Source organism: Lissotriton vulgaris, chromosome 2_2, assembly GCF_964263255.1.
Source record: "Lissotriton vulgaris chromosome 2_2, aLisVul1.2, whole genome shotgun sequence".
Classification (NCBI taxonomy): domain Eukaryota; kingdom Metazoa; phylum Chordata; class Amphibia; order Caudata; family Salamandridae; genus Lissotriton; species Lissotriton vulgaris.
Genome location: NC_141688.1, coordinates 178,228,385 through 178,251,974, shown reverse-complemented (window position 1 = coordinate 178,251,974; position 23,590 = coordinate 178,228,385). Strand labels below are relative to the sequence as shown.

The following is a 23,590-nucleotide window of genomic DNA, read 5'->3' as shown; positions in this document are numbered from 1 at the left end:
TATAGGTTGAATAGCATGGGAGATAGTGTGGAGCCTTGAGGAACACCCAGTAGGTTAGGGGAGGAAGCTGAAAGATTGTTGTTGATCAAGTAGGATTGTGTTCTGTTTTCCAGGAAGGATTTGAACCACTGAAGGACCTTACCAGAGAAACTCATCCTGTATTCTAGTCTTCTTAGTAGTTTGTCGTGATTGACCATATCGAAGGCTGAGGAGAGGTCGAGTAACACTAGCCGGCAGGTTTTATTGTGGTCCAGGGCTTGCAGGGCGTCATCTACTATATGTAAGATAGCTGTTTCTGTGCTACGCCCAGGTCTGAAACCCGATTGATAAGTGTTCAGTAGATTGAAGTTCAAAATATGTTGGTTTAGTTGTTGCAGAACACATTTTTCCAGGACCTTGGCTAGCATGGTAATATTGGTTATTGGTCGGAAGTTGTTGGGGTTGGAGTTATCTGTCGTAGGTTTTTTTAGGATAGAGGTGACTTGTCCTGTTTTTTAGCTGTCTGGGATGTGACCTTTCTCTAGAGAGGCATTGATGATATTAGTCCAAATAGGAGAGATGATATGGAGGAGGTGGGGTAAACAATTTGAAGGGACATGGTTGGTAATGTGGTTATTAAGTTTGGTCGTTGCAATAATATTGGTGATTTCATTGAGATCATAAGGTTTAAAAATGTACCAGAGAGAGTTATCTTTGGGCTGTGGTACCTCAATTAATGCTGGCATCATGACTAGATTGCCCATAGGGGTGGTTGAGTTGAGTGCTGCTACACTTATTTCGAGTTGAAGAAAGTTAGTTTTAGCAGAGAAAAATGAGGAGAAATCTACACTATTCAACTGCGACTTCGATGTTGGGAGTGAAGATTTAGCTAGTTTGTTAGATTGTTGTTTCAAGATTTCAAAGAGTTTCTTTGGTCTGTTTTTGGCTTTGTCTAGTTCTGATCTGAAGAAAACTTATTTTGAGTGTAAAATACTTTTATTGTAAAAGTTTCTCGATTTCCAGAGAAGTTTGAGATGATTAGGGGAGGGATGTTGCCTCCATTTCCATTCCGCTGATCTGAGTTTGCGTCTCTCTTCAATTAAGGCTTCACTGAACCATGGATTATTATCTTTTTCCTGAGTGCTGTGCCTTTGCGCCTCTGGGAGCTCCAGTTATGATGATAAATGATTTGGATTTGTGCACTCTGTGATCTAATTAAGGGATAAATAAAGCATATGAAGATATAAGGCTTTGAAGGGCTACCCCTGTCCTTGCATTTAAAACTGCATCATCAGCATATGCCAATATTGGGAGTGAGATGTTATTACATTTTGGCACGTTTAAAGAGAGTCCAGACAGGTAGTATTGATGGAAAACAGAAACGGGCTAAGGACACAACCATGTCTGAATCCTTTCTTGATCTTAAATGGCCGCGTGCATTCCCTGCTTCTGCCATAATTAACAGAGGTAGTCGAATTGGCATACAACTGGCAGATAAAGCAGATAATCACGGGGGTCAATCCCCATGCCCTCCATCATCGACAACAATTCAGGATGAGACACACAATCGAAGGCTGATTACAAATGCATGAAGGCCATATATATCCTCCCACTTTTGGCCTTCGTGTATTTGTCTATGCAAAGGGACAGGTTCAGGCATTGGTTCACTGTCCCCTTGCCTTTCTAGAATCCGTATTGCACCTGCATTAAAATATTACATTCTTGTGCCCACTCTACCAACCTGGCCAACAACAGCTGACCCATGAGTTTAGCAGTGGTATCCAGGAGGGAGATGGGCCTATAGTTCTTAGGACAGCCCCTCCCTTTTTAAATATTGGAACTATTATACTATGGTTCCAGGATGGTGGGGGACCATCTACCACTATGCTATTGAAAATATTTGTTATTAGGGGAGCCCACAGGTCGATTGAGAAACCATCTGGTTCCGGGGCTTTCCCTTGAACGAAGGCATCCAATCCTTTTCTCACTTCATGCAGGGAGAAGGTCAGGTTTCCTTGGGCAGGGGTCAGCTGATTGAGTTGGGAATGCTCCTGGGGTGATTGTAATGAGAGATGCTTTCAAAACACCCTATCCATGCAGCTTCCTCTACATGTGTGACCAAAGACGGATCATTTAAATATTTAAAATAGGGGGCATTTATGACTTTTCAGAACTCCCTGCTATTTCATGAGCTAGCAGCTTGTTCCAAATCGTCCCAGGCCTTCTCCTGTAAATTCCTTCACATGTGTACTTCGAGTCTGCTTATAATCTTTGCGAAGTAATTTTATCAGTCCCGGAACTCTAGGTTGCATTTTTAGGGCAGTATCAAGTACTCTCTTAGCTGATGAACATGATGAGTCAAACCAACGGCCAGGAGATATGCCATTTGCTGCTTTATGTCGAGTGAGTGCATCTTTAGCTTTTGTTAGTAGGATTTTGAACTGGGAGACTAAAAGGGAGGGAGCGGCATCCTCAAACAAACAATGTAGAATGTCCCCCCCTAGTTGCTTTACTATAACAGAAACCAGGGGGCATATTAGCAAGAACCTCGTTAAAATTATTGCCGGTTTAGCGGCAGGAAACTGCAGGACATCTAACCTGGGTTTCTATTGGAATTCTATAACGCATATTAGCAAGCCCATTATCGCCCTTTTAGCTGCAGTTTCCTTCCGCTAAAACAGCGATAATTTTAACGAGGTTCTTGCTAATATGCCCCTAGGTTCTTTTTCTCTACCTGTGCGGACTTCATCAGATAGCCACTGTTTCTGGATAATGCGATGTTATTTACTAACGGTTGGTGTGTCTTCGCTTTCTGAGGGATATTTAGGTGGATGAGTAATATTGCGTGATCGCTATGGCAAGTGAATGTATTACTAAGATGATCCACTCTGTCTTCCATTACAGAAGAGGCTAAAATAAAAACAGTTGTGGACTCTGAATTACTTCCCCTGAATGTTGGCTCTATTGGCCAATCTTGCCATTATTAATTACAGTCAAGTGCCTAGTATATACCAGCATATTGAGTGTTTCCCCGTATTTGCTATGTTTGAAATGTAAGAGTGGATTGCCTTGCGGATCGTCCATCCCACACACACTAACCCCATTGTACTTGTATAAATGGGTATTAAAATCCCCCAGTCATATATTGTTAGGAAGTCAACCACTTGTTTCATGTTACCCCCAAAATCATTGTAAAAATGAATTTGTAACCAATTTCCCGCATTTGTGAGCTCCATTTGGAGAATTTGATAATAATAATTTTGGGGGCCCACCTGTTTTCCTTGTACCCATAGTGTGTTAGAAACTAGGGTTAGTAAACCACCCTTAGCTCTGCCTGATGCCGAGGGCACTCCAGGGGTATGAATTGTATGGAACCAAACTGGCTCCTTAGTCCGGGTTTCTTGAAAGCATATAATATCCATTGTTAGCCAGTGGTTAAGCCACTCCTCGTTTCCTACTTTTGAAGCAATTCCAGCTACATTCCAAGTAACAGGGCTTCTCATATTCTTCTCCCTTGTTTCCTGGGAGAAGACTGCCACTCGTAGAACCAGCTTGGTGGGGTCAGTATTGGGCATTGTTAGGGAAGATGGATCGCTAGGTATTAATGGTCAATCGCATGCTTCCATATCGGAAAGGGGGGGTGCAAATCTATTATAGAGCCCAACCTCCGGTGCAGTATTTGAGTGTTCTAAATGTCATGACATGAGGTGGCCTAGTCCGTTTCGTTCAAACTTTGCTCGGGATAAAGCTACACCTCTGGTGTTTCCGATTCCCATAGCTCTTAGTTGTATACACCCCCTGAATTCCGGGTTCAGACAGTGTTTTTGATTCGCGCAGCATAGTGCCATTGTCATTGCCTAAACTGTTTCCTTTAACAGAGCGTTCTATTATTCTCAGCATTCAGTGGCCCCCGAGGAAGGGAAGGGTGTCCTGAAATGCAACAGACTATTTCAAAATGCTTTTTTGCTCTATAATTTATGTGAAAACTGGTTAGGCATGATCTACGGAAGAAATGTCTGATGTTCCATCATGTTACATGAATTGTTAATGTACAATAAGGTTTTGTACATGAATTTGTTGACTTTGCAAATAACAAACTACTGTCGCACTACATCCATTTGGTGTTGACAATTTTATTCATGGACAATGATATATCTTATGGCTTAACATTGCTTTAATTGTGAATAGCGTGTTTAAGGTGTTGAAAGACTAACAGTAGTGCACACAGTCATTCAAGTGAGAGTTCTCTTGAATTTTTGGTGGCCTAGTCTTAGCCTACTTTCCAGTTCAATTCCAGGAAAGGGCCCTGTTTATAAAAATACTCCAGAGCTACAGGAACGATCTGGGTATTCCTGGAACCAAATCTTTCGAGGTTTCTAAGGAAAAAAGTGCCAGTATGAGGGTTGTTAAAATTTATCACTACACAATCCCCAACAAATGTTTTAGTAGAGTTATACAACCACCTCACCATCCTGCCCATAATGATTTTATTGGCTAAATGTTGTCTCCTCATCCCCCACTCCACAGACTGGTTTGATAGCCAGTGCTGACATTTATCCATTAGCTGTGTAGTAGATTCCTGCTGGTTGTCCCACAAGATAGGAAAGTTGGCCAAGACCAGCACTCAATCAATCAATCAATCAATCACGGCATTTATATAGCGCGCTACTCACCCGGGAGGGTCTCAAGGCGCTGGGGGAGAGGGGTATGTCACTGCTCGAACAGCCAGGTCTTGAGTTGCTTCCTGAAGGAGAGATGGTCTTTGGTTTGCCGAAGGTGAATGGGGTGGGAGTTCCAAGTCTTGGCTGCCAGGTAGGAGAAGGATCTTCCTCCGGTGGTGGCTCTGCGGATGCGGGGTACGGTGGCGAGTGCGTGGCTGGTTGATCGTAGCTGGCGCGTGGGCGTGTAGAAGGTCATGCGGTCGTTGAGGTACTTGGGCCCAGGTCGTGTAGAGCCTTGTGTGCGTGGGTGAGGAGGCTGAACGTGATTCTCTTGCTGACGGGGAGCCAGTGCAGTTCTCTCAGGTGTCCGGTGATGTGGCTCTGTCGGGGGATGTCCAGGGTGAGTTGTGCGGAGGCGTTCTGGATGCGTTGGAGTCTTCTCCGGAGTTTGGCTGTGGTTCCGGCATAGAGGGCGTTCCCGTAGTCCAGTCGGCTGGTGACGAGTGCCTGGGTGACGGTCTTCCTGGTTTCAGTGGGGATCCCTCTGAAGATCTTGCGGAGCACGCGCAGGGTGTTGAAGCACGAGGAAGAAACGGCGTTGACTTGTCTGGTCATTGACAGGGAGGAGTCCAGGATGAAGCCCAGGTTGCGTGCGTGGTCCGTTGGTTTGGGAGCGGTGCCCAGGGCCGGGGGCCACCAGGAGTCGTTACAGGCGGAGGGTGATGATCCCAGGATGAGGACTTCCGTCTTGTCTGAGTTCAGTTTAAGGCGGCTGTTCCTCATCCAGTCGGCGACTTCTTTCATCCCTTCGTGTAGGTTGGCTCTGGTGGTGGTGGGATCGTTGGTGAGGGAGAGGATCAGCTGGGTGTTGGCGTAGGAGATGATGTTGAGGTTGTGTTGGCGTGCGATGGCTGCGAGGGGGCTAATGTAGATGTTGAAGAGGGTCGGGCTGAGAGAAGATCCTTGTGGTACGCCGCAGATGACTTCGGTGGCCTCGGATCTGAACGGAGGGAGGCGGACTCTCTAGGTTCTTCCGGTGAGGAATGAGATGATCCATTCCACCGCTTTCTCTCGGATTCCGATGTTGCTGAGGCGTTTCACTAGGGTTCGGTGGCAGACCGTGTCGAACGCTGCGGAGAGGTCCAGGAGGATGAGGGCCGATGTTTCCCCGTTGTCGATCAGGGTTCTGATGTCATCGGTGGCTGCGATCAGGGCGGTCTCGGTGCTGTGGTTGGCCCGAAATCCAAACTGCGAGTGGTCGAGGGATCCGTTCGTCTCGAGGAAGGCGGCAAGCTGTTTGTTGACGGTCTTCTCGATGACTTTGGCCGAAAAAGGAAGGAGCAAGATGGGACGGTAGTTCTTGAGGTCGGTGGGGTCCGCCGTTGGTTTCTTCAGGAGGGCGGTCAGCTCGGCATGCTTCCAGCTCTCCGGGAAGGTGGCGGTGTGGAAGGAGGAGTTGATGGTGTCTCGGAGATGGGGTGCGATGGTGGCAACGGCGTTGTTGAAGACGTTGTGTGGGCACGGGTCGGTTGGTGATCCTGAGTGGATGGAGTTCATCGTGCGGGTGGTGTCTTCGTTGCTGATCGGGGTCCAGTTGCAGAGGGTGGTGGTGGCGGGCGTTGGTTCGGTGGTAGGGTGCGTGGTCTGTGAGTCGAAGCTGTTGTGCATGTCGGCGATCTTGCAGTGGAAGAACGAGGCGAGTGAGTGGCAGAGGTCTTGCGAGCGAGTGATATCGTTGGTTCCGGCGCTGGGGTTAGAGAACTCTTTGACGATGCTGAAGAGTTCCTTGCTGTCATGGGCGTTGTTGTCCAGTCGTTCTTTGAGTGCCGTCTTCTTGGTGGCGCGGAGCAGCTGATGGTGTTTGCGGGTGGCGTGCTTGAGGGTGGTCCAGTTGTCTGTGGTGTGGTCGAGCCACCAGGCTTTCTCGAGGGTGCGGCAGTTCTTCTTGGATTCCTTGAGTTCGTCTGTGAACCAGGGGGTTTTCTTGATGCCGGGTCTGCTGGGAGGGTTCTTTAGTGGTGCGAGGTCATCGGCGCAGGCGGCCAGCCACTTGGTGAGGTTGCTGGCTGCTTCGTTGGGGTCCGTTGTGCTGGTGGGAGTGTTCTGGCTGAGGGAGGCGGTGAGCTGCTCGGCGGTGATCTTGCTCCAGCTGCGGCGGGAGACCCGTTGCGGTTGGTGGTGGGTCGTAGTTCTACTGAAGCTGAAGTGGACGCAGCTGTGATCTGTCCAGTGGAGACCGGTGGCGTGGCTGAAGGACACGTGCTTGCTGGATGAGAAGACGGGGTCAAGTGCGTGTCCGGCGTAGTGGGTGGGGGTGTCCACCAGTTGCTTGAGTCCGAGGTTGACAAAGTTGTCCAGCAGGGCGGTGGTGTTTCTGTCGTTGTTGTTCTCAAGGTGGAAGTTGAGGTCCCCTAGGAGGATGTAGTCGGCGGAGGGAAGGGCGTGCGGGCTGATGAAGTCTGCGATGTCTTCGCTGAACACTAGGGGGGAAGCTGCTGATGTGAGTTGAAGCCATTGTTGTGAGTTATTATCGGCCATAGCTGCAAAGGGATGATCTAATCCTCATGGATAGGGTGCCATTCTTACTTCCCCCCGGCCCTCGAGGTGCCTGATGTACCTGAAGTATCAACTCTCCTTTGTACGTGATGAAGATTGAGCCATTGATTGATGATGGGATTGCTCATAGACTAGAGGTGCCAAACCCTCCATTGTGGATGTGCTTGGGGGAGTGCTCAAGGCCGGTAAAGTGGGACCATCTCCACCAGCACAGGCGTTAGATTGTAGTTTGTCCATAATTAGGTAAATAGAATCTGCATTCTGGATTAATGACGGTACAGGTACAGTTTGAAGCTCAAGGCCAGCTAATCTCTCTTCAATCTTAGACAACTCCAAAATGATGGGGTCAAGAAGAGTGGTAATTACTTTAGTGACTTTTGCCCAAAAGACATCGTCCAATAGTAACTCTCAGGACAAGGTGCTTGAGGTTGTTGGCACTGGCGCTGTCACGATTTCCTCGCTAGTTATCTTGGCTTGAGCTGCCCTGCTCTTGAAGGTTTAGGTTGTTTAGATTTGATAGCCCCACGGCCCCTATGTTGCTTTGAAGAGGGGTTATTGACTAAGTTAATAGGGGTGGACATACATTATTCCTCAAGTAGGAAGTAGCTGGCAAATGAGGGGTTGATGGAAGCTACCGTTGACCAGCTGGGAGATCAACAAATAACGACAGTTGGGACCTGGGAGTAAGAGGGGCATTCGCAGCGGTGCTCCCTGGGTTTGATCGCTCTTGCAGGTTTCGTTTGTTTGGATATCATAGCCCCACTGCCCTATTTTGCTTTGAAGAGGAGTCATTGACTAAGTTAATAGGGGGTGGACATTCATTATCCCTCAAGTTGGAAGTAGCTGGCAATTGAGGGGTTGATGGAAGCTCCCATTGACCAGGTGGGAGATCATCAAATAACGACAGTTGGGACCTGGAGGTAAGAGTGGCATTCTCAGCGGTGCTTACTGAGGATGACCTATTGGCTAGAAGACAGGCGTCTCTCTGTTAGTTCAATTTTGTGAGAGAGAACGCTCACTGCTCTAGTCAGGAATGCGTCAAGGGTTGCCACTCTCCCTCCCCCTGCTTTCTCCATAGCGGCTTTCCATCTCACCATAGTTACTAGAGGACACTACACAGAGTATGAAAGCGGATGGAATAAATGTACCTTAGGCTTTGAAGCAGGATGTAAGGGGGTGGCCCAGCCCAGCCTTCTCCGTGCTCTGATGGGCATGGACGGGCCTGCTCTTGGCCTGGGCTTTGCCCAGGCATGGACCAGGTGGGACTCTGTGCAGGTCCCGAGCCATGGGCCGGCGTCCTGTTCTTGATGCGCGCCGGCACTCTAAGGCTGTTGGAAGTTGTGGTCCCCCTGGTCTTGTTTGCGGGAGTCCGTGAATGCGGGCAAGCAGCTGGAGGCCCAAACACGATGGAGCGGCTACAAGGCGCCGCGGGCCTGCATCCTGTTCTTTTAGAGCGTCCGTGCACTAAGGCTGCTGGAAGCTGTGGTCCCCCTGGTCCTGTTTGCGGGAGTCCGTAAATGCGGGCAAGCAGCAGGAGGAGCAAAACCGATGGGTGTTAAGGTAAAAAGTCATGCCAAAGATGGCAATTCTAACCCTCCAGAATTATATTTGCATATACTTCTAACACTCAACCAGGAGTTGAATATGCTACTTGATTAGTTGTGAAATTGCTTCCACAGCTAAAACAAAGTCCTTGGGTGCGAGACTTTCCTTTGCTCTGGTAGGATGACCTTCTGTGTTGTACCAAGAATGTAATTACCTTCATGAGGTGTTAGCTAGACAGATGTAGCCAACACCTAGGCCCATCCACTTCTTTGCCACTATGGTCGGCCAGGCAACAATACCAGTGAGAGAAGAGCTGCTTCAAGAACCAGTTTTGAGCGAACACAGAGGAGGGGTTGCTCATATCGGTTGTAAGACATGACAACGCGTGGTATTACCACGCGTGCCATTACAACGCAGGAATTACAACAAAAGTTTTTATAACGACTTTCGCTGGAGGGCGCTGGATAGTGGAATAGTTAAATTTTCTATTCCAACTCCAGCCCACGTTGACAGTAGGGAAGGAGTTGGATAGAAAATTCCCTATCCAAGAGCGCACTCCAGCAAAAGTCGTTGTAATGGTTTTCGTTGTAATTCCTGCGTTGTCATTGCTGTTCACTCTCATATCTCTAGCCACACCTCTAGGATAGGTACAGGAGTGTTGCAGAGGGGAATAAAGGGTCTGTGGTGTTGGATTTAGGTAAAGAGTCACACTGTGGGATTGTTTTCAGCAGTGCACATTGTAACTGCTGCAAAGATGGGTAGGATTACCCCGGGACAGCATTTCCTATTGGTTAGGGAGAGGCCAGAAGTCAATTATACCCAAGGGTTAGTGTCAGGCATAAATGTGGCCCCTTTGGGCGCCCTCTTCAGAATACTTATAGACCTGAGGATGACAGAAGAAGGACTGTACTGGCTGTTGAAACCTGTGAGGAGACTAAGGCTGGATAAAAAACTGTGCTTCAGGGGTCAGTTGGAGTACCTCCTGCTAAGCTACAGGATTCCACAAGCTACAAGAGGCTCTACCTACAACTGCCCTCCTGACAAGCTCTAACTGGACTGGCCCTAGATGCTGCTGTTGGTCTCTACTAGAGTGAGCCCTGACCCCAACGTACTGTTCTTGAGGTTTTTAGATCATTGATTGTGTCAAGTGTACTCCTCCTAGCATGCTGGAAAAACTGGGAGTTAAGCACTTTTTTGTCTTCAAAAACCTCAGGAAGATTGGTACAAACCTGCCAGGTAATTCTCATGAAGGTATGTTGCCACTAGGCTGCAGATTCACCCTGGTCCAACTCAGAGTTTTTAACAGCAACAAATCCTTTTCAGGAGGAGAAGGTATCTGGCTTTGTGGAGCACTGTTCAGCTATAGTTTCTAGCCTTACCCCCCTGGAAGAATCACATTTGAGATCTGTGAGGAGACGAGAAAGGCTGGATAAAAAACTGTGCTTCAGGGGTCAGTTGGAGTACCTCCTGCTAAGCTACAGGATTCCACAAGAATAACATTTCAAAAAGTGTCTACATTTGAATGTAAAAACCTCCACTGAGTGAAGGCGCTTAAATTATCTAGACTGTCTTTGGTTGCAATATTTTAATATCTTCCACTCTGAGCTCTCTCGTCAAAAGTCAACGGCTTCACAAGCGCATGATAGCAATATCATTTTATTTTCAACCTACCTACATAGAATTGATAGGCCTCCATCTCTTATCATGCATGAAAACATGTTTAAATATAATTTTATTCTGCCATGTAGGTCAGCGCTGTGCCAGAAACTATCTTGTATTGCCATGTCCTACAGTCTGAATGGATGAACTGATTTCCCTTATACGTTCCTAGATTCACAAAGCCAGAAGGCAGTTTACAGAGGCACTTAGGAAAAAACTGTACATATTTTGTCAATAGTTTTTTTAAATAGTACGCTACCTGAGAAACCACTCTTTTTCACTGCGTCTACTCAGGCTGAACTGCATTTGTAAATTTGCTTGTCTGGACTTTCATTCTGTGGCACATTGGATTGCGTCTTTCGTCTCCCATGGCTCATTCTAATTTAGCTGGAACCCTGCTGTTGTCTCCAACAGAGGTATTATCCCATGCTTGATGCACAGTTGCTGTCAAGGCAATTACATGGGAACAGTAGGAGATTCTTAATAACAAAGTTACCAACAAACATTTCTAGAGTGGTTTTCAAACATTTTTAAATAGTTACTTTGAAGTTAGTAATATATACAACTTGGTTAAATGAACAACACCCAATCCAAGCACAACATCAAATTTTGAAGGCAACCTTTTCTCTTTTAGGTCAAAATACTAGAAAGTGGACGAATGTTTTTGATGGATCCATCATGCCATGTAGGATAATGTAATTCCTTTATTTCCAAGTCGATCACACAAAAATAACAGGTATATCCTTAGTCTCACAAATAAAGCTTCGGGGAAGTCCCTGAATCCTCGCATTTCTCTAGCCACGTGGCGTGCAAGTGCCATGATAGACCACAGTAGACTAATAGCTCTTTTATTAACAGCCGGGTTTGGCCTTACTGGTGGCTTTGAACAAGCTTCTGGAAATGGAAGATAGTGAGGTAACTATTTTATTAAATATATGAGACAAATTGATTCTTGGAGAACTGCCACACCAGATTTCAAAATATTATTTGTATCCGTAGCCAGTCTATAATCGCTGGGAGTTATGTTTCTGAACAAAATAAAATAGCATAATATATAGCATAATATGTAATAAAATACAAATACAATCTATAAATAAACACGCTATAAAAGAAAAACAGGAGTAAAGCATATGTGTGTTTAGTGCAACTTCCTCCAAAATATCCCTGTCATAAAAGACCACACTAATTATTTTTGATATGACAACTCTTAGGCATTTATAGGAAGGTATATATTTTTAAGTGGTCTTCCATTTTTTTATCAAATTCTACTAGTATTTGCATTTGTTGACCTCAGCCGAGGTCTGAATCAAATACAAATTTTGACTTTGATTTTGACTTACTGGTATTTTAGATTGTAGGTACTGAGACACTGCTAGCCAGCCTCCCAGTCCATCTACCCTAAATATAGCAAGACTGCATAACCCAATTATCTTCTCTAAGTTTAGGTAAGATTACAAGTAAATGTTTCAGAAATGGCACCAGTGATATAAATATTAACTGTCATATGCGTAAGGCTGCATAAATGTATTACTTCTTGGCTGCTGCTTCAATAGGTCCACTGATAGATTTCTAAAATATCATGTGGACAAAGTATTGTGCCCAAAATATTGAGAAGGTAAGTGCAAATAGGTAAGTATAGATTTACTATTCTTTGCTCCACTTGTAAGTTGCATGAAGATGTGTACATAGATATTTATATCTTCAAGGTACCTGTATCTGGAGTAATGTAAAGTAAACCTTTGCTTACATTAAAACGAAACAATATTTTTGTCCTTGATATAGGCTGTTTTTTTCGACACAATATTTTATTCTTGATATTTTGTCCAAACAAAATATTGGACTTACTGGGCTTTCTTGCTGTTTGGTGAGGACTTGTCAAAGATCATGCTTTAATTACCATTATAAGAAAAGCTTTTTCCTCTAGTTCTTCAGAACACAGTTGGACTTGGTAACGACCAGAGGCGGAAAACTGTATGGGTTTACTAAGGGCTACGCTTGCTACTCACTAATACAATAGAATCGTAGTGATTCTCAAGGGTAAGGCCAATGAGCCTTCTTTAAACCCAAAATATCTGGACAAAGAAGGGCTTCTTTTATGAGGGACCAGCTGAACAGTTGCAGTGGACAGTAGCATGTGAAGTTATTCCTCTTTCTAGAGTGAATGGTAAAATTGTCTTGGCTTAGATTGCCCATTAGTGTACTTAATACCATTTCATGCAATGCAGTGCATTGCAGCAAGGGTAGCAGTCCTTGAATTCTGACTAGTAAATAGAAATCCTCAATGTAATTACATGTAACTATTTCACAAATGCACTCCTTGCCAACATGCATCAAATTACAAAATTCATATTTTTGACCAATTCTGATCAAAAGTGAAAGATAAGGTTTTAGTGACATACAGCATATTTATGACACCAGTAGCAACATTACCCCGCTACTGAATTACACACTGACAATGTAAAATAATGCAGTAATATCATTCCTTCATTGTGAGTTGTGGATTCCAGTATATTTGCAATTGAACCTTTGATCATTTTCACCTGTTTTTTACTTTATGAAATTTGTTCAGGTCAAAAACACAGGGATAGTAATTTTGAACGTATTTTGATTACGTTACAAACTCCCATTTGCACCTAAGTCAGCATTCCAGTGGGTATCAGAATAAGGCCGTACCATTTCTATATTTCTATTATATAATCCAAACTGCTGGCCATATAAATTCGAACAAAATAATTTTTCTTTTACAGAGCCTTCCTGTCCGAAAGATTCCATGCAAAGCTAATGCAGCTTCAGGGTCATTTTTTGCAAGAGACAACACTGCAAATTTCCTATCCTGGTGCAGATCCGTTGGAGTGGGGGACACCTGCATCTTCGAATCTGAAGGTTTAGGTACGTATGGATTTCATACTATTAAAAGTTATGAGCAGTCAAAGGGGCTTGGGATATAAATCATTTTATGAAAGAATGGACCACATATGTCTTACAAAGAAACATGCTATTTCACATGGAAATATTAACCCCCATACCAAAAATTGGTGTAACTGAATTCTTATTCATATGAATACTGCATGATCATATAGCAAATGTAAGAGGCCACAAACTAAATTTTCCTGATTCTCCTTTCTGTGAGAAAGTTTACTTTCAAAGCCCATTGGGTGTTGTTGAACTTGGCACTCTCTTTGCTCCCTGTGACCCTCTCCAACGTGAACAGGACTCTTGGCAAAAAACTTGAGAAGGTAAACTACAGCCGTACTAATCTGGTACTGTATCTGACCCGCTCTCCAATGCGGTCAGCCTGAACATTTGACTTTGAAGTGGTCAAGTGCGATCAGATAACGCGTTAATGCTTTTTTGCTTTTAGGCACCATTTTACAGTTTATTCTTTATTTCAAAACTCTGGTTCTAATTAATGGATTTTAGTTTGTTTTTGTTTTACTTATTAAATTGGGCTCTATATTTTTACCCCAGCATGGGAATCTTTTCATGTAGTGTTTTCACCATTTTACTCTTTAATGTGTTGCAGAAATACTTTACATATTGCCTCTAAGTTAAGCCATACTGCTCTATGCCAACCCACCAGAGGGTTGAGCACAGATTAATTTGGGGCTTGTTTGTGCCTTAGGCAGGGAAGGATCGTGGTTGCTGTTTGACCAGGGCTGACACTCCAGTCAATCACCAATCCAATTTCTTACAGGTGTGCTCTGTGGGTCACCCATCTGAGACATTATTGGGAGGTCTCATACTGAACAAATGCCCTCACCATATCCCATAGCACTAGAAAAGATAGGCCTTGGGGTTTCTATGAATACAGGTATTTAGCTCTGTCGGCGTTGTGGACATCTTCAGATATAGTAGTGTATTCAGGAATGGAGCAAATAGGCATCTCACCCTCAAACAATTCCAAAAAGCCTGTATTAGACAACTACCTTAGAATGTGAAAGGAGAAAGCCATCCCCCTACCTTCCATGCATGAGCTCTTATAGTTAAATATAAACCCCACCAGAAGTCCGTCCTCCTGTAGTAAGATTGAGATGATTTATTTTATTTCAGACAGGGCAAGGAATAGTATAATGGATAGGACAGACCACTGCTAGCCCGAAGTTAGTGTTAATCCTACTTGTCTCCCTCCCCAGGTCTCACAAAGCCATTCCATTCCACTGGCTTCCTGCTATGCTCAAATTCTTTGACTTCCTCCCCATTACAGCCAGAAAATCAGTCGCGGTTGCTTTAATTCTCTCCCGACTTGATTATTGCAATGGACTAATGGCAGGAGTAAAGAAGTCTACCCTCAGGAAACTCCAAAGCGTCCAACACGCCGCGGCCAGACTCGTGCTTAAACTTCCCAGAAGGTCCTCTGCCTCAGCAGCCCTTAACGCCCTTCATTGGCTACCACTCCACAAAAGAATTTTGTTTAAACTTCTGCTCACTGTATTCAAAGCCACTAGGAAAACAGGCCCCCTCTACTTTTCCAAGCGTTTCACGTATTACAACCCTACACGCTGCTTAAGATCTTCAGGAACTAATCTTGTCATAATTCCAAGATTCAAGCTAAAAACCTTCTCCTTCCTAGCTGCCAGAGCCTGGAACAGCCTTCCTGTTAATCTCAGGCTAGTTGAAACTGAGTCCCATTTCAGGAAACTTCTGAAAACCTGGGTGTTCCAGCAATCTGATACCTCAGTCCTAGCAGCTATATGATCCTTCTTATCACCACGTTTCTACCCTCTGTACGCTCAGCGCCAAGATGCTCCTTCCGGAGCGATAGCCGCGCTTTACAAATTTCCATAAATATCAAATATCAAATGCTGGGGTGCTTGTTAGAACTGTGTATTAACATGGCGGTACCAGTGCTAAGGGCTGAAACAGTACCACCAAGGACTCAACTTTTGTACAGAAAGCTTAGTTTAATATACAGTAGTAGTAACACCTGAGGCAAACTCAAATGAGATGCTTTTCCAGAATAAAGAGTAGTGATATGTGCTAGTGATCACGTGAACCATTTTGTTACTGTTTGACCAATATCATACATTCACCTGTGAAGCTAAACCAATTGAGATTATTGTAGCAATAACCGAGCATAGGCTAATTGTTAGAAATGGGATCTCTGGTTGGCAAAGGCTTGCGCCAAAGCCAGGCAGAGACCCCCACTTTAGTCAGGGCAAGGGAGTTACACGCCAAAGATAACCCCTGCTCACCCCCTTGGTAGCTTGGCACGAGCAGTCAGGCTTATCCCAGAGGCCATGTGTAAAGCATTTGTGTACGCATACAGCAACAACATCCCAGGCACAATACAAAAGGAACTCCACACAAGGTTATATCAAACATAGCCTTTGTATTCTCTCAACACATTAGAATAGTACTCACATAATATACATGGTGCCACCTGGCACTCGGTCATATCTACAAGGGATTATTTACACCTTGCAGGGCCCACTGGACCACTGTCAGAACCATCACAAAGCGAACTTTGTAATAGTAAAACATATAATAAATATACAACCAGCAATCACTGGTAACCACTGCACTCAGCATCAGCCTGTAACATAAACTACATCATGCACAGTATCACATTAGGCGCAAATTACATTCTGCGCCAACCTCACCAGCATAAACACATTATGCAATCCTCTCATAACTCTAAACGCATTAGACTCTAACCTACTAAGCACAACTCACATTAGGGGCATAAATCACAGTGGAGGATAACCTCCCAAGCATAAGCCATATTATGCAAATAACCTCATACATAAAAACCACATTTAGAGGTATAAAACAGGGTGTGTAAATCATACTACATAAATCACATTCCCTAGCACCACCTAAACCATATTAGGGCCTGGCACCCTATAAACCCAACAGTCCCCCTGGCCGACTGGCCTTTTCTCAGGGGCTCAAATGTCCTGTGTCCAGAATGTTATAGCTGCTACCTAGCAGCTGAATCCAAAGTGCGCCACTGCGCAATCCTAAATGTAGCAGCTGCCCACTAATTGCTGGGCAGCTGTGAAACTCACAGGCACTCACTGTGCCTCTGGTCCCACTCAGGGACTTTCTGGCCATTGTGCCCAATTCGTTGCAGTTGCCGGCGCTGGTGTGGCCCAGCTGTCGCACTTTGCATAAAGGGGGCCAAGCACCTCTGTGCCCTCTGGCCCCCATGTGGCACTAAGACAATTGGCACCATTGTTGGGGCGGCCCGCTCTCTGGCGGGACCGCCCATGTGCCGACAATGCACCTCGAAATGCCCCCAATGAACTGTGGCCCTCTGTGGCTCTCTTAGCCATTTAAAACTGGCCCCAAGCTTTGGAGCGGCCCGCTGCCGGACGGGGCCGCTCAGCATTACTGCCTCCTATGACGCTCCTCTCTGGGGCTTCTAAAACAACAACTGCCCCACGCGTTAGACACTGGCACCACACAGGGCTTTTTAAATCAAATTAGCCCCCTCGCTGGATCGGTAGCAAAATGCGGCCATGTCCCCCACCCAGCCCTTACTCACCGGGCTCACTGGCTCGGGATTCTCTCACTCTCCTTCTCCAGGGTAGCGGGTGGGGCTCTCTCACTCATGCGAGCCTCGCTGGGGGATCTGGTTGCACTTCTCTCATGGCGGGGGACTGCCCTTCACTCCTAAGAGCCCTGCGCTGCCGTCACTCTTCACCCGGGCCCCCTCCTGGGACTCAGGATTTCTCTTTGGTGCTCGTGGAGGCCGGGTGGGCTCCCGTTCTCCCTCGCTCTGCACACCGGGACTCCTATCGGCTCAAGGGAACCCCGCACTGACACAGGCACAACTTCTGGTCCTGCCGCCGGACCCGCCCATGTCGAACAAGGGTTGCCTGACTTCCGGGTTGAATTTGGCAGCGGCCCGGCGGTTTCTCTCAGCGACATCTCTGCAATACGGAGTAGGCTCCCGTTTTTGCATAAAGATACCGGCGGGTTGGGCACCCACCATGACGACAGATAAGCGGGTGAGCACCCCCAAAGCTCCATAAGAATGCGGGGTGGGCACCCACTCAATCCCGGCAAATTCAGGGGAATTCTATGCCGGGGATTCCCTCAAGGCAAGGTGCAGCTCGACACTCTGAAGCTCCAGGGCTCCTCTAGGAGCCAAATCTCAGCCCTCCCAGGGCGCAAAAGGAAGTCAAAAAGTCTTTTTAGGAATGAAGGGGCAATGTAGGACCCAGGGAGGCAAGCCCTCCTGGCAGCTTTCCCCTGGGCCCCAGCAACAGCACGCCTTCAGGTTCAGGAACAAATACAGCACACTTAACATTTTCATGGGGTCACAGCCACTATATTTATACTAACATTTCCTTTGTGTCACAGCACAGGACTTGGGGATAACAGTCAGGACTGGTTTAGGGGGAATTTGGAGCACTTTGTTTTGCCCAGCTACTCTCCCCCTTGTCAGGTGGGTGCTCAGTGATCAGACACACCACAGGGGGAGGAGCCACCATTGTGGAGGGAAGGCACAGCCCTGTTCAGGTCCTAGGTGCAACTCCTTCCTCCCATCTGCATACAGATCTCTCTATGCACCACTGGGCTGACTCACCCTGTCTCCTGGAGCCACCCACACCCCTCAGCTCCTGTCGCACACAAGCCAGACATGCAATTCACATCAGGCAGGCAGACACATAGCACACAGAAATGCCAACTTCTAAAGTGGCATTTCTCCACCAGTCACCATAAATGTGCACACACCATTGCGCAGCATTTGTTCTCACGAGTTCATACATACTTCACTCGACCCCGCACTCATCTCATACCAGGAATTACCATGGACACACTTATCCCCCATGCATTAATCTGGGAGGGCAAACCAATCTCACCACACACACTCAGAGAGCGCACGCGCTTTACACTGGGCCACAGTGCTTAACACCTACTCATTCCCTTCCTGTGCTGGAGGTCAATGTAAATGGGTGTGGTCATGACGAGCACGAGCACCGTGCCTCATGACCAGCTGAGCTCGTCATGAGCAACGAAGGGATTAACTGCCCCGAGGCCTAAAACCACTACCACTATGTCAGAGCTTCAGGCAAAAAGTTCAGGGGTGAACCTGCTAAAAAGGGCCAAGTCCAACACTAATAATGCTGGAATCAGTTTTAGTGGCAGTATTAGTCATAGTATCTGCAACATTTAATTTGCAAGTTATTTAATTAAATCCTTCTGGTTGAAAATTGTAGCTTTAATTACATTTAGTTTGAAAAACATTTAATTTCATAAGGGTTATAGTTTTAAAAAAGTTTAAAAAATCGAAATTTGACTTTTGCAAAAGCTTACCATTTTAGCCTTTGGGCTCTAGAATCCAGGTTGGTTAGGACAAAAGAACAGTAAGTCATTCATGTTAAAGCAGAAGTAAAATAGCTGTAGTGCCAAAATCAACATTACAGCCATGCTAAGTTTTTTGATAAAAGCAATTTGAGAGGTCTGCAGTAACAATTTTATATATGTGCTATTTATATAGCACAAATAGTGGCAAAAAGCAGCATTACATTGTACAGGTTTAAAGTCAAATACACAGTTAATGGTTTGTTGGCTTTTGCTGCATCAGGATGTAATCTTCTACAACACTAATTTGGAAGCAGGATGGGGGGAGTTCTGAAGGCCAAGGTAATATTGTTACTAACCACAACAATAAGTACAGGAGTCCTGTAATAACGGCCTCATACTTTTGTTTGGTGTTCTGCATCCATGGCATTTTGGTTTGAATTACATTTCTATTGGAGCAGGCTTGAAACGTTGGAGCCAGACTTTGCCATCAAAAATCTATAGTGACAATTGAGCATTTTCACTCAACCATATGGAAAAAGCAAAATGTATTCTAAATTAGACAAGGTACTACTCACCAAGCAAGCCTAAGGGTCCTGCAGATGAACACAAATGTCAGTCAGTCAGTCAAAATACACTTTATTCGATTTTTGTTAAAATCATAAAAGGACAAAATACAGTACAATACAATTTTTTAAAACATCAATAGATTTGATTACTAAATTTATAACGTGAGTTATTAATTTCATTTTTCCACATAATTACAGTGATTAAAATTTATAGATAAAACCAGATTTAAAATTAGATTAAAATAAGGCTTTCCTAGATGTTCTTTTCTTCCTTAGTCTGAATGCGGCTGTTAAGTAACATGCAACGCTAAAGATGGTATGAGTTTCCACTAGCGATTGGAGAAAAATTAAAGCTGGCCTTACTTGAATGAAACCAGTAGCCTTTAGAACAGGAAATACATATTTTACCCTCTCCCTAGTATACAGACCACAAAAAAAAGTAAAGTGGAGGGTGTCCTGAATTGAAAACTGATCACAATCACAGGGTGGCCCATCTTCAGGTTTTGACCACACGGGAAAATTACCAAGTGAGTAATGGATTAGGTTCAGCCTAAATTTTGTCAGCAAGAGTCTGTGGAGTGGATTGGTAACAATTTTTAAGTATGGTTCCAGGGAGGGAGTGGTAGTAAAAACTATGTGGGCTCTTGCAGAGGGTTTCCTCAGTTCTAACTCCCCTCTTGCCAAACAAGCCCTCTCCATCAACTCCCGCTTGATCCATCTGATGTCTTCCCTCCTGATGTTGATTGGATCAGTAAAAGGTTCTGGTCTCCCAAGCGTGGCGAAATTAGATCTAATGTATTTCAGCCAGGGTATTCTCATAGCATTGTCCCTCGAGGTAACATCTTTAAGAATGGCATGATTTAATGTTAGCTCAGAGTTCAACCATGTTTTAGTCCAGAAAAGAAGTGGGGCTAACTTCAATTTATCAATAATATAAGGCAAGCCCATTTCCTCATGATTCATTAAAGTGGGAGTGGAATTGGGGACAGATAAAAATTACCTAATGAGTCCATTTTCCACCCTCTGGATTTTGTCCAAATTTGCATATCCCCACATAGCAGACCCATACATGGCAATTGGGATACACTTACTGTTATATACCTTTATCACTGCCTCCATTGGTTTGGTGCCTAATCTTTTTGTAAAGGCCAACAGGGCTGATGTGGATCGAGCTAGACTAATGCTCTTTGCCTTAATCTGGGGGACCCAGGAGCCTCTCTGGTCAAAAAGGACCCACAGGTACGGAAAAAAAGGAACCCTAGAGAGAACCTCACCCTTGCAAGTAAACGATTTTATGTGCAACATACTTCCTTTTCGGCCTATAATCATAGTATGGGACTTTGTTACATTTATTTTTAAATCAAGATTCTCTTTAAAGGAGCCAAAGCGATTCAAGAGGGCCTGTAGACCAATGCCAGTTCGTGCAATTAACACAGCATCGTCCGTGTATAGGAGGGCTGGTATCTGTTCTCCTCCTATACGCAGCACATCAGCCATTCCTGCATCTAAATATTTCCCCAGCCCATTTATATAGATGGTAAAGAGAAGGGGGGCCAGGATACAGCCCTGGCGCACCCCTTTCTCAGATTTAAAGCTGTCCGTGCACCTTCCGTCCCTAGTGACCCTTATTTGAGCTGACAGGTCCTGATGTAAACTAGCAATGAGATCTACTAGGTGTTTGTCTATGCCCATCTCGAGTAGGAGGGACCATAGCCTGGTCCTATTCACCAGGTCAAAAGCCGAGGAGAGGTCCATAAAGGCCAGATATACTGACCCCTCCCCGGCCACCGTATATTTGGAGACCAAATGTGCAGATTGGAACATTGTTCAAGTGTCCCCCGTTTTTCTCGGAACCCGTATTGAATATTCGAGAGCCCCCCACATCGTTCTAAATTTTCCCTCAATTTGGTCAATAAGACTCTGCCCAAGATTTTGAAGGCAGATTCAATGAGGGAAATGGGGCGATAACACCCTGGGTCCTCCCGATTGCCCTTTTTAAAAATGGGTACAATGATGGATGTTGCCCATGTTTCGGGAAAGATTCCTTCATTTATTGCCCCAAAGACTCTAACTAGTACTTTGGACCAGAGTGTCGGACAGTATTTTAAAAAGTCCGCCGGCACGCCATCGGGGCCAGGGGCCTTGTTTTTTGTAGACTCCATTATTGCTTTGTGGACCTCCTCCTCAGAAAACTCTACTGTAGCTAAGTTTTGGTCCATCTCCCTTGTAACTACTGTTTCATTACGCTTACCTCCATATACATTGCTAAAATGCTGCACCCACTTCTTGTCTGGAATCACACAATCTGTGACCGTATTATCATCCCCCGAGAAGAAAGAATGATTTACAATTTCCCAAAATCGTTTACTGTCTCTAAGGACATCTATAGTAAGGAGGTCATTCCATGCATTGTTTTAAATCTCGTTTTTCCTTGCCTTGATGTTTGCTTTATAGTCACACCTCAAATTTGAAATTTCATCCTTGTCTCTTACCTTGGCCTTTAAGGCCTGTTTCAGAGCTCTATAGGACCGTGAACATTTGGTATCAAACCATTTGTGAGGCTTTGTAGGGAACTTTGATAAGGGTTTTGTGAGGTCCCTAGCAGTTTGTGCACAAATGGAATCAGAAGCTGCTATAATTTGGGGGTTTGGAGTGGTATGATCCATACAAATTTCCAGTGATCCCTCAATTTTAGGCAATAGAATGTCCATAAACGTTCCCTCCATAACCCTACCCACTTTAAGCCATCTGCCTTGGTCACTGGGCACCGCCATGGTACAAGCCCGGGGTTGTCCCACTTGTTTGCGCCATAAGTCACTCCAGTGAAACTCCAACAACAGAGGATTGTGATCACTATGGGGTGAGGCAGATGCCTTATAATCTTTCACCTTTGAAATAAGGCCTGGGGAAATGAATATGTAGTCGATAACCGACCCATTTGTTGAGCCTTTATAGGTTGGTACCATCTCGTTTATTCCTGTATTAAATGGTTCATACAAGTTAAAACTAGCTAACAGTAGTTCAAGCGCCTCCCCTGTTTTGGTATGTTCAAAGTGGGGGGTGTCTGCTCCATTAGGAGACTCTGAAACGCCTGAATGGCACAATTGTTTACATTGATGACTGTTAAAATCTCCCATCAAGAGGATCTCAAAAGGAATATGTGTATTTTGACTATAGTTGTTCAAGAAGTTCTCCAGGTGGTCCACGTAATCTGTTTCTGTTAGTCCTCCCCATGCATTATAAAAATTAATTACGAGTAGGATACATCCTGGGGAAACTAACCATTCTATTATCAAGATATTGGCCGAACCTGAGTCCAACTGATTAAAAGACCCCGCTAGCTCTAAGGAGAAGAGTAAAGTAAGCCCCCCTTTCGCTCTCCCTGCATTGCTTGGAGTTGCTGGTACTGTGAAACTTGAGAAACCATCTAATAAAAAGGTTGGTGAGGTGTCCCAGGTTTCTTGGATTGCTATCACCTGGTGTTTAGAAATATAATTATTCCAAGTTGGATCTGACCTTTTAGCTCTCGTCCCTGCGGCGTTCCAGGTCAGGAAAGTACATAGGGATTGGGCCACCACCTCAGGGGGTACTGGTGTTGGGGTCACTGTTGAGACTGGTTGTCAGTCGTTAGTGTTTAAATCGGCTAATGGGTCAAAACGATTGGCTAGAACCAGGTTTAGGCCTTCGCTATTGGGTGTAGGTCTATTTTGTCTTGCGTTACTAGGTACTGTTTGCCACCCATTTCCCGCTGTTCCTGTGTTGGGGATTGTATTCATGTGTGTGTTAAATCGGGTATGCCCCCTTAATGGAGGATAAAAAAACCCTAAGGGGACTGCTCTAAGGGTATCATTTTGTCGTATATCTGACCCGTCCCAGAACAAGCTGTTCGGGCAATGGGCGTTATCAAAGTTTATCACCAAACAGTCACCTTTCACGGTTTTGGCTCGCTTCCCCACCCAACCCACCTTTATCGCTAAAATAATGCTAGAGGAAGAGTTCGCTTCTCCACTACTGGAGTCATCACACCATTTTTTTGCCTTCCTCATAAGGGTAGCAGTAGATTCGGCCTCTCCTTTTCTTAGCGGGGGGACCCCTATAAAAACTGCAACAAAAGGTACTACTGCTGGGGGCAGATTTAGATGGGTCTTACATTCTGAATGCGTATGCTCCCTTACTGAAGAAGGAAGAACCCCTGTGAGGGATTGGGTATAAGTGGTTGAGGTTTCTCATTCATACCTGGCTCTACGCTATTTACTACCATGGTATTATTAATGGGTGATGGTAACAATGATTTTGGCCGCAAATTTGTGTGGCATTCCAATCCCAATGTATGACCTTTGTGGGCACTATCAATTTTTTTTAACTAAA

General features: G+C 45.1%; 1 protein-coding gene across 3 annotated transcripts in view; it reads left to right on the top strand.

Moving 5' to 3' along the window:
• The window catches only part of GAS2 (growth arrest specific 2), a 779,771-nt gene that overhangs the window by 395,190 nt on the left and 360,991 nt on the right, over nucleotides 1-23,590 (top strand). For all 3 annotated transcript variants that reach the window (XM_086959885.1, XM_086959886.1, XM_086959887.1), the window contains exon 4: nucleotides 13,148-13,289. In XM_086959885.1, coding sequence (XP_086816011.1) covers nucleotides 13,148-13,289 — 142 coding nt within the window. The remainder of the gene's footprint in view (nucleotides 1-13,147; nucleotides 13,290-23,590) is intronic.